General features: G+C 40.3%; 3 protein-coding genes across 4 annotated transcripts; 2 read left to right on the top strand and 1 right to left on the bottom strand.

The window, feature by feature from the left end:
• On the top strand, positions 1-2014 carry LOC105265747 (microsomal triglyceride transfer protein large subunit-like; the record flags this gene model as incomplete). Its single annotated transcript, XM_011303437.1, has 1 exon — positions 1-2014. A coding segment is annotated over one exon (1557 nt), but the record flags the coding sequence as incomplete, so codon positions are not given.
• LOC105265584 (growth/differentiation factor 5-like) lies at positions 1682-3711 on the bottom strand. Its single transcript, XM_011303140.1, has 2 exons — positions 3438-3711; positions 1682-3073 (listed from the first exon to the last, which is right to left on the bottom strand). Exon 2 carries the CDS (start codon positions 3070-3072, stop codon positions 2041-2043), a length of 1032 nt encoding a protein of 343 aa, XP_011301442.1. The 5' UTR covers position 3073; positions 3438-3711; the 3' UTR covers positions 1682-2040.
• A 149-nt stretch (positions 3712-3860) lies between these two features.
• On the top strand, positions 3861-10852 carry LOC105265585 (long-chain-fatty-acid--CoA ligase 1). Of its 2 annotated transcripts, XM_011303141.1 has the most exons (9): positions 3861-4092; positions 4752-4897; positions 6345-6468; positions 7477-7813; positions 7883-8351; positions 8625-8915; positions 10045-10266; positions 10325-10642; positions 10703-10852. In XM_011303141.1, coding segments are annotated over exons 1-9 (2046 nt in total). In that variant the 5' UTR covers positions 3861-4091; the 3' UTR covers positions 10841-10852. The 2 variants fall into 2 exon arrangements, with proteins under 2 accessions (XP_011301443.1, XP_011301444.1); XM_011303142.1 differs by lacking the exons at positions 3861-4092; positions 4752-4897 and adding an exon at positions 5443-5845.
• Positions 10853-11443: the final 591 nt, after the last annotated feature.

Genomic DNA, 11443 nt, shown 5'->3' with positions numbered 1-11443 from the left:
GGATCAGCATCGACCTCCGCAACTCATCAGGCAGCTATGAAGATTCTCCGTCAAGATGAGACTGGTGACGAAATGGAGCGATATCTGTGGGCGCTTTCGATGTCCCCAGTGCCACATCCGGACATTATCAAAGATATTCTGAAGCGTTCGGAGGAGACACTGCAAAATGAACGCGTGTCAGAGACACTAGCGCTGACAGCAGCTGCCATGGCGAGACAGTTGGATACTGCGTCGATAAAGGAAAAGGTCCGGATCAGTCTGGAATTGGGACTGGACACGTGCACCGGTGATGATTGCCGACTCAAATTCCTCCGGGCCCTGAGGAATCTACGGAGTAAAGCATCTCTACCAGTTCTGATGTCTTACGCGATCAATGGGACACGATCCACTAGTGTAGCAGCTTGGCGGGCCCTAGCAGCTCTCGACAACAAATACATCACAGATGATGTGAAGATTGCAGCCAAACGTACCTTCTTCCAAATTGGAGGGCCTAAGAGGGACAGCAGTGCCAGAACTCTAGCTGCTGACATTGTTCTCGAAGGCGAGCCAACAGTTGATGAACTCAGGGGATTCCTCGAGTACCTCACAACGACCGATTCCATGTATGAGGTGCAGAGGTACCTCAGTCAGAGGCTAGAACAGATCGCTGAGAAGAACTCAATGTTTCGGGAGAGACTCAATAGCGCCATTGAAGCTGAAGCGAAAAGAGTGAGGAATTACAATGTCCTGGCACATCGTGGAATGAGCACTGCATTCACCAGACCCTTTCTCACTTCGTCCGCAAGTAATGGATCGCTAGTGACCGTCCAGGAGGTCAACTCTGGGCTGTTGAAGCGAGGAATTGTCGATGTTGTTATGCAGACTGGTCCCCATGAGGAAGCCCTCTTCTCTCTTGGTCTATTCGCTGGTGGTCTCGGCAGTTTCATGTCATCGAACTCTCAGGAGGAATCTGAGGAGGAAGTGGCCACTGCGGGAATGGAGATTGGAATTCTTGGGGTCGGGGTCAGACCCTTTGTCTTCTTCTCCGGACAGGGTGAGCTCATGGGACACGTGTGGTCGGGAACCGCCTCCGAGAGGACTCCTGCATTCCAGACAATTGCCAATCTCCATCGGCACAGGGAATCGGTGCAATTGGCTGTTGGTTTCATCGCTGAGATCGATGTCGAAGGGGCTGTGAGTTTTGATCTTGCTGGACAGATTCAGCTCTCCCTGTGGTCCAGAAATGCCCAATCCCTCGTGGAAATGGCAGCTGGGGTCGCTGTCAAGGGTGACGTCAGGATAAAATCGGATTTTGTCCTGAGTAATTCAGAGTTCGCTCTCATATTGGAACCTAAACTCAAATTATCGACGGACGTTGACTTCTCGGGACCCGTCAGTCTCTGTATGAAACTGACGCAACCCGATATCTCCACTATTCATCAGATTTATAAAATCGAGAGGATACCAGGCAGCAAGCACCGACTCAGGAAGACGCGGCGAGTTATCGTTCCAACACCAGCTAGATCCTATTTGCTCAACAGGAAGAATAACGAGATGTGCTCAAAGGTGTTTAGTTAGTGATTTGTATCAGCTGCAGTGACTCAATCAATTCATCATCAGAACTATTTTTTTCCAATTGTTTTCAATTATTCCGTGCTCACACCAGGGAATAGCGAACGACTTTGTGATCCAGTGTATTTGATTTTCTCATGCTCACCCCAGTGATGACTCCATTTACTCATCTTCAGTTAATCATTAAATCTAGCTTTAAGTCTGTGAAAATATTTTTAACGCACTTGTTTAGCTGTTTTACAATAATGCGTGCACTGTTAAAAAATTACGCTTGAAATTTCAGGTAAAATACACACAATTTCAATTTCAGTTTGAATTTTCAATAATTATTTAACAGTGTATGCAACAACTGAAGATGTGAGTGATATTCCGAGTGAATGAGTGAGTGATCCATGTTTTTCATTCTGTTCGATAAATGCCATATTTTATTAATAACAAAATGATATGAAATGAATAAATGAAACAATAGAATGACAAATAAATTATGTGTTATCGGCAGCCGCATTCGACGACGACCATATCCTCGTATCCGTACTGATAAGTAAGGGTGCCACTGGCATCTAAATAAAGAAGACTTGTGGGTGCAAGTCGTGTTGGCACACAGCAGACTCTCCCAATAGTATTTTTGCCAGGATCCGAGCCCTGTAGTGCACCATGCAGCAGCGACTGGACAATGGCGTGTTTAGTCGGACTCAAATGATCAGGAAAAGGAAAGAAACACCTGCCCATGCACTGATAGGCATCATAACCCGGTGGTGCGACAATCCACTCGTCATAATTTATCGCTGAGAAGTCAACGTAAAGTGGTCGCTTTCTGCACGGATTCTTCTTCCGTCGACGTGCGTCTGCTGCAGCTGCTGAATTATCATCACTGCCGTCATCCTCTGCGGATCGGGGAGTGCGTTTTTTCGGTTTTGTATAACTCAGGAGGAGAATAGCGCCCTCTCCGCCAGATCTCACACGCCCTCTGACTAGGAATTTCAGGGAATCCCCCTTTCGATTTCTGACGGCTGATGTCACGTCGAATGCGCGCCACGTTTCATCTCGCCTGGATGGCCTCTTGTCCTCTGGTTGGATTAGGTAGTCCAGGGATTCTACCCGGAGGATCATACCTGCGGTACCCAGGAGTTCAGCGGTTTCGAGGTACTCCGATGGATTTTTCGGTGGCAACTGAAACTCCAGGACTCGACCACCACCGATGTGGTCTATTGGACCGGAAATGTGACGGGGAGATAGTGCCCGAACGATGTCCGCTGATGGTCGCCGATGATATAGCTCCAGCATGTACCTGGATGTCGCACTGCTGTGTCTTTTCTTTGGGAAATTTATGGGCTTCTTCCCGGAGATGTTGAATACCCGTTGAGTGATCCGGGGAATGCTGGGAGATGGCAGGGACAGGTCCAATTGAATTGATGTGCTTGTTTGGACACTCGGAACACTCCACAGAGATGTCCTCCAGAGGCAGAATAAACTCAGGACACCCGTCAGCACGAGCAACCAGTACTGATGCTGATAAAACATTCTGAATCAAATCATTCGTTGAGTGTATTTAACAATTAATTACTGCATTGCAATTTCTTTTATTTCATCTAATTTATGACTATCATTACAAATTTAATAATTTCCAGTTCAGCAATTAAAAGAGAGCAAAAAGATTTATGGAATACAAAAAGCAACCGGAAATACAGCAGATGGTGTTATAGATCGATTCGTCAAAACTTTTGAGTTGAAGCTCATTAAAACTGAAACTATTCAACCTTAAATGAATAATTGAAAGAGACAAAAGTCAACTTTCTGAATTGTCAGTTAATACGAATCATCAATATAAAAATGATAACACAATACGAAATGGGATGAAGCCCCGGATGAACCCGGACACTAATTACCTTTTCAATGTTAATTAAGCCCTTCCTTGATAATTTACCAGATATTCAGAGGACACATCGATTCACGTGGCAGACTGATTCTCCAGAGACTTTCAACGAGAAGTATGTGCTCGCTACCTAAATAGCAACCAATCGAGCCTTCAATTTTTCAGTTATCTATCCAAGAGGTATTCCACTTGAGTGGATTCAAAATACATCAATGATCTTCAAAAGACTCAGTAATACAGATCCCCAGGTCGGTCCATCATCACTAGTCGATAAGTTCTTCTTCCTCCGTGAAGATGCCTTCGTCCTCGTACCCTGGTAAACTGCAGAGATATTTTCAACCCCTGGGGGGAGGTTTTCCACAGAGGGCGACTCATCGATTTCATCACCAGTGGTGACGTCAGTCCTGATATAATTCCAGAAGGGCGGCGTGGAAGGCACCGACGGTGCGGATATCCACGGGTATCCGCATAGCAGAAAAAAAGAGTTAGTGATACAGACGGTTAAATGACGCGAAAAATTATTATTTTTAATCTCAACTCACTCTGACCTGTCGGCCTCAGAATCTTCAATCTTCAATTATTTCTTCTGAAATTAAAGTTCAACGAATCGTTATCGAATTGGAACGTCTCAGGTGATTTTAAGAACGAATTTCATATCAAACTCATCAGTAAGTATTCAATTATATCGATTATACATTTCCGGGGTTTAAATATTTAAGTTCTTTTTCCCGATGATGAATAATTTTGTGAAATAAGGCAGCTCAAGCCAATTTATGGGGTATGAAGTTACGAAGAAATCGATTTTTACTATTGTGAAGAGTTTATCGCGTGAGACGAGTTATATTATTTTTAATAAGTTAGTGGTTATGGATTTTTGGTAATTGTTTACGAAATCAATATCGAATTGAAAATCCATTATTTATTGTGATTTATCGCGAGAATATATATATATATAAACAATACGAGTTATCAATTTTTTATTAATAAAGCCCTATTATTCTTTATTATTATTATTATTATTATTATTATTATTATTATTATTATTATCATTATTACTATTATTATTATTAAAGATCTTCATTTAATTATAATTCATTCAAATCGACATTTATAGTTGAATTCATTGAATTCAATTTGGATAAATCATAGGATTATGAATATCTAATAATAAAATCCTTACTGAATATTAAGTCTTGAAATCATGGCCTCGCGTTTGGAATCGAATAACTTGAATGATTTGATAAAATGTAAAATGCAAATGCAAATCGTAGAAATGTTAGCCCCTAAACATGTAGAGAATGGATAATCCCAGAGTTACCGCATTCAGTGTTCCAGACACACTTGGAGGATCTCCTGCCGTACATTGGTGGTGCTGGTGCCCTGGTGTTAACAGGTGTTGCTGCATATTACGCAACAAAACCCATCCCGGAAACACCACTGATGCCCCTCGACGCCCAGTCGAGGTTACTTCCGGTGAGCGAGCGTAACCTTCGAAGAAACAGTTGCGTGTGCAATAGATGAGAAGATCACTAATTAATAGAATAATATGGTAAATGTAATATAGATCACTTGGATGTTTGTAATCCCTGATGAATATCTTCGTTGTCGAAATTGGATGGCATGGTTAATCCCTCCGAAGATGGAACTCCCAGAATAGATCCAAGTCTCTCACAATTGCTTTATCTTTGACTCCCATTGATGTGGTGATGACACTCTGGAGACGACATCCAAGGGGTGTTGTAAAAATTCATTGTTAGGATCTTCTGTTTATCTCAAGCTTGTCCACTGGCATTCCTCCAAGAGGCAAGACCATCACCAGCCGAGGTCTCTGATGCCTCCCTTCAACTCATCACCTATATTTAAATTCCCCTCCTAGTGTTGGATATACTAATAGATCTTCAAGTCAACCAAGGTGGACGTGCGTGTTAACTTGCTCTTCTGGCAAGAATTTTTCACGCACACACTAATAAATACTCGAAGGTGGGATTAGCGGTAGCCAAATAGCAGAAGCATCAGGTCCCTTCAGTTTTCCACCGGTTGCGCGCCGAGCCAAACGGTCTTCGGACTTTATTTATCATCGGATCTGTGCGTGTGGATGAAAAAACATTATGGTTTCACGCGACACTCATTTTCCAACAATTCTCCATTAATTTCACTTAGTACTTCTCGAGATTTAACGTATTCATTAATTTTTTTGTGCTCTAATTTCGAGATTTTCAAGGTTTCATGGGATTTTTACGCTTTTTCGAGATGAACGGGTGATTCGGCGGTCTGGTAGTGATTTCTGGTGGAGGTGGGGAGTTGTTAATTAATTTTTAGTAATTAATCCTTGTGATCGGGGACGAGATGTCGGGCTGTGGCGGCGCGCAGCCGAACATTCGCCCACCAATCGAGCTGAAGGAGCAGTCGGATACTATCAAGGTGGTTAATTATTAAATAACCATCAGGCAAATTAAAACAAATGGATAAATTATCAACAATCAGTCTTCAGTGCAATTATTCTTTTGCTCCACTGGCAGAAAATCGAAATTAATCACGGATTACAGACTCAACGTGTCACAATTGTCAATTATTCTTTTTCATTCCACTTAACAAGTGGAGATAAATAAGTTTCATTACTCCACTATTCTCTTAACACTCGAATCGATAGACCATGTCCGCTCTCCGGGAGTTATAATTGGGTATTGACGAGTCGTTACATAACAGTCACGAGAGAAAAATGGGATAATGGTGGAATGATGAAATGACTAATACAGATTAAATCATTGGGGATGGAAAAATTCCTTTCCTCTTTTGTCACACAGAATTCGCGGCGGCAAGTGAAAAACTTTTCATAATTACACAGAAACTTTTCGTGGGCTTTCAAATTTTTTCTCTGCTCCTTCCACGACAAATATTCAGAGATTTTTCATTTGTCCAGGGTGCCGAGTACATCCGAGTGTCAAAATTCTACAAAAACAGTCGAGAGGGAAAATTCATAAGCTTCATTCATGAGGACGTGAGAACCCTCTACGATGCCTTCCGGAAAGGAGCCAAAGAATCAAGTGAGTGGATTAATTACCCCCGAATTAACGAAGACTAATAATTCAGACATCATCAGCGCACTGACCCCATCACAGATGATAAATTTCGACATTTTTATTTTATAACTAATTGAAATAATAACTAACAAATAACTGAGGAATGATTTGACTTCTTCTTCTTTTCTATCTTTACCGTTTTTAATTAATGGCTTTAATTGACAATATGTGAAATTTTTAATTATGAAATGTTGTCATAACACTCGACATGAGGGATTCTTAAAAATTTAACAAATCTAGTTCTTTTTTAATAAATTCATCTGAAGAGGAATACCTTGAGCATTCGAAACGCGCAGTTCGGTCTGTCAGTGATCTTCTTTAAATTTTTATAATCAACATCGATAAAGAATTTGACCGAATAAAATGGCCGAAACTCATTAATTAAACAGAATCAAGAATATTCCACACCCACATATACCCAAAATTCACGTTTCAAATTTTCTTCTCCAACTATCGATGGGATTGGTGTAAAAAAATATAATGTTTTTGCGTTCTGTCATTTAACGGCTCCCAACATTTTCTGGTGGTGCGATAATTTCCTGAATTCCCTCTACAATTTTGCGATTCCTTTAAAAAGTTTAGGGAAACCCCCGAAAAATGATAAAACATTAATTCCGGTTACACATGGTTACAACCCACAATTGCGACCGAAAAACTAATTATAAAATATTAAAACAGCCTGAGAAAATTGGACTCCCTTGTTTTTTTAATTTCTAAATTTGAATTATTGTTCCACTGAACGGAATTTGTGAATTTATATCGAGACAGCTGCAGTACGTAACTGAAGAGTTATACTCAATGTTTCTGCATTCCATTAGAGAAATGTTTTATTATAGATTTGAATGGAGTATATTTCGGTGACCATTCCAGATGTGTATCATCATAAAAGATGAATAAATACGATCTCCTGGAGACCTGAATTCTCGAGAATGATTTTAATTGATTTATTGTATTTCTGATGATGTACGATAGACAATGGTCCCTGCCTGGGATGGAGAGACAGCCTGAGCAAGCCGTACCAATGGATGAACTACAACGAGACTCTCCTGAGAGCGAAGAACTTCGGATCGGGCCTGATATCCTGCGGTCTGGCCCTGGGCCCTCAAACACTGATCGGTCTGTACAGTCAAAATTGTCCAGAATGGGTGCTCACCGAACAAGCCTGCTACACCTATTCCTTAGTAGTTGTTCCACTCTACGATACACTCGGACCTGACGCCTGTGCCTACATAATAAATCAGGCTGAAATCAGTCTGGTAATATGTGAAGACGATAAAAAGTGTAATTTACTGTTAGATAAAGCCCCAAGGTGAATTGAGAAATAATCCATATACTGTCAATTGCTACTCGCAGTTTATTCAATCATGTTCATCTTCAGGTGTTTGAGAAAACTCATTGTGGTGAGAGAAACGCGACCGGCGACAAATCAAAGAGCCAAGAACCGAGGAGTTGATCTTCTGAGGTTTGAGGATCTCGAGCGTCTGGGGGCGCAGAGAAATCAACCAGAAATTCCACCAAAACCAACGGATCTCTGCACTGTGTGCTACACATCAGGAACAACGGGGAATCCCAAGGGTGTGATGCTGACGCATCAGAATGTTATGGCGGGAGTTTGTGCGGTTCTTCTGCAATTGGGTGATCACAGGCCATCAGCTAGTGACGTGATGATCAGTTTTTTACCACTTGCCCACATGTTGGAGAGATGCTGTGAGAATGGAATGTACATTGTGGGTGGATCGGTGGGTTTTTACAGTGGTGATATTAAAACACTGCCCGAAGATATGAAGGCATTGAGACCTACGGTGATGCCTGCTGTACCGAGGCTTCTCAATCGTCTCTATGATAAGGTACGATGGAGTTAATTTTTCCACAGCTATTTTATTTCCAAGACAACAACACCTGCCAAAACTCTGGTTGCATTGGAGGCCATTGTCGATGCTGCGCAATTGAATATTTCAGCTGCCAAATCCTGTGAGAGAGATTTAAAATCTTCAACAAATATTTAATCAGTATCTTCAATTAGTAATGTTTATTCATAAATTCGTTCATCATCGATCGATCGCCTTTATCCCTCAATTATAATCGATTAATATATTTTTATTGTTTATTTATATTCGCAGGTGCAGGCTGAGCTTCAAAGTTCATTCCTTAAGCGAATGCTCTTCAATATGGGGATGAGATCCAAGGAATCGGAAATAAAAAAGTGCATCATACGGAACAACAGTTTATGGGACAAATTAGTTTTTAAGAAGATTCAGGAGTCGATGGGTGGAAGAGTCAGGCTGATGGTCGTGGGATCAGCACCACTAGCTGGTAATGTCCTGACATTTACTAGGTGTGCACTAGGATGTCTTGTCGTCGAAGGATATGGACAGACCGAGTGCTGTGCACCCATCACATTGACAATTCAAGTGAGTATCGATTATTTAGCGATTTATGAATATTCCCAAACTAATTCCACGTTCTAGCTATCCCAAAGTGTTTCATTATTTATCAAAATAAATCTCAACTTCTTCTTCCGCAACGTGAACTAAAAAAAACCTGTCCAACGTGACAGCCTCACCTCGAGACTTCGTGGCCTCGAGATTCGTCACGGGCATGTGCTTTTGGTTATTCGAATCGTCTCGTGATTATCGAGTGAATGAACCTACACAAAAAGCCATTCAAATCAGTCCCAACTAGTTTTATTATTCATAAAAACCCCAATCATCACAGAAATTCATCAGCCCGACGCCATATTGAGTATCAATTTTGAATCCATCCGTAACAATTTCATGAATACACTAATTCACCGAATAAAATAGAGAATTCAATGTTTATAAAATTAAAAAAACACTCTGGAGACATGATCTTAAAGGAATAATAAGCAGAAGACGTGTAAAAGAGATAAACAGTATAAATAGACAAGAGAGGGGATGAGAGGAGTTTTATATACCGTGAATACATGACTATTTGATAAATACTCGAATATATAACTCTAACTCTTAGGATTATTCACGCGGTCAATAAACGCTTCCACAAATAAACTGAGCGCTCTTAGGTCTTTCTCTCTTCCCTTTCTCTTCGCACTTATGTTTACTTTTACACTCAGCTGGTCAGCTCAGATGCTGTGGAATATGTCCGGGATTTCGACACATGTCTGGTGCACAATCCGATTTGATCCAACATGAGTTAGATTTTTACGTTGAAATTCCAACCGATGCACAGCTGAATAATTTTTTCTAGGACACACCGTGACTGATCACCCAAATCTTAAAATAAATACCAGTCGCTGATTAATCCAACTTGAGGCTTTTCTATTTTTATTTTAAACCAGCCAATAATATCTGGTTATCTATTCACTCATTATTTATTTGGGGACTTAAATAAACAATTCGTGAAAATTTTTATTAATTATATGTGATTTTAATTAGGCATGTGACGAGGGGGAATGACGAATCCATTAATTTCGTCAGAGTTAAACGTAGAGTAACGTCACGGTTATTACGAAAAAAACGTCTCGATGGTTTAATAATAAGATTGAGTGTATATTTTTGCTAGGGTGATTATGTGCCAGAACACGTGGGCCCACCAGTCGCTTGTTGTTGTGTTAAACTAGTGGATGTACCTGAAATGGAGTACTACGCGGCGAATAATCAAGGCGAGGTATGCGTCAAGGGTACAAACGTCTTTGTGGGATACTACAGAAATCCAGAGAAAACAGCTGAAGTTGTTGATGAGCAGGGATGGCATCACACTGGAGACATCGGCATGTGGTTGTCTGTGAGTAAATTAAATTTACTTCATAATTACCCTGGAGTAATTATCGATATTATTTCAGAATGGTTGTCTAAAAATAATCGATCGAAAGAAACACATCTTCAAGCTGTCACAAGGTGAATACATCGTACCAGAAAAAATAGAGAATATATACATCAGAAGTCAATACGTACATCAAGTATTTGTGCATGGAGAATCATTGAAGTCCTGCGTTGTGGCTATTGTTGTTCCTGATGTTGATGTTATCAAGTGTTGGGCACTTGAAAATAGTATACCGGGTACACTGAGTGTTCTCTGCGCTAATCCGGAAGTTAAAAGGCTGATTCATGACGATATGATTTCTTGGGGTAAAGAGGCTGGCCTCAGGTCCTTCGAGCAGGTAATAATTTTAATCATTTACACTTATTTTCATTACTGAACAATAATTATTGTTTATCAGGTGAAAGATATTTATCTACATCCGGATCCATTCTCTGTACAAAATGGCTTGCTCACCCCAACATTAAAGACTAAACGGCCACAACTTAAAGCCTATTTCAAGCCTCAGATCGAGGATCTCTACCAGAATTTGAACTGATGCTATTGAAGGCCGTAATTAGATTTTAAAAATCATCTGCAGCCTCACCAGCACCTTCTGCAATTGTAAATTATTTTTTGTGAATGCAAAAACAGAATATGGAGAGTATCTTTTAGTGGTTGTTCTTTTTTTTTTCACGTGTTCATCTGCCACGCCAAAGCCTACGCTCTGTCTCACTATTTTATTATTCATAATTATTATAATAATTTTCACTTTACACGTACAAGACGCGCCATTCACACTGCTAGAGGGAAAAACCAAATAATTAGAGGTAAATCTTGAGCTGTCAGTGAGTGACTCTAATGGAGAATGAAAATATTGAGGAAAATGAACTCATTTTTTCATTCGACAAACCACAGAAATAATATTTGAGTATAAAATAAAACTGAATTATTACTAGACTGATTTGACTCTATTTATTCCTCACGATTACTCATCTGTTTATTTACAATTATTTTCAAATCACCTACAGATTTGTCTCTCAAAATCCAGTGACATGCATTCTCATCAACAGAGTCTTAACATTAATGACAACATCAACAAAGATAATAAATAAATAGTGTCTTCTTTTGTTTGATATCAATCAATCAGTAGACAATGATA

Source organism: Fopius arisanus, unplaced genomic scaffold (assembly GCF_000806365.1).
Source record: "Fopius arisanus strain USDA-PBARC FA_bdor unplaced genomic scaffold, ASM80636v1 scaffold00031, whole genome shotgun sequence".
Classification (NCBI taxonomy): Eukaryota; Metazoa; Arthropoda; class Insecta; order Hymenoptera; family Braconidae; genus Fopius; species Fopius arisanus.
Note: the sequence above shows the minus strand (reverse complement) of the source record. Positions and strands in the feature narration are given on the sequence as shown.

Bases quoted from the DNA above. Each gene is read 5' to 3' on its own strand.
- LOC105265585 (XM_011303141.1), top strand. The intron at 8,916-10,044 runs GTGAGTATCGAT...TATTTTTGCTAG, and splicing joins CCATCACATTGACAATTCAA to GGTGATTATGTGCCAGAACA. The intron at 10,643-10,702 runs GTAATAATTTTA...ATTGTTTATCAG, and splicing joins GCCTCAGGTCCTTCGAGCAG to GTGAAAGATATTTATCTACA.
- LOC105265584 (XM_011303140.1), bottom strand. From the start codon at position 3,072: ATGTTTTATCAGCATCAGTACTGGTTGCTCGTGCTGACGGGTGTCCTG.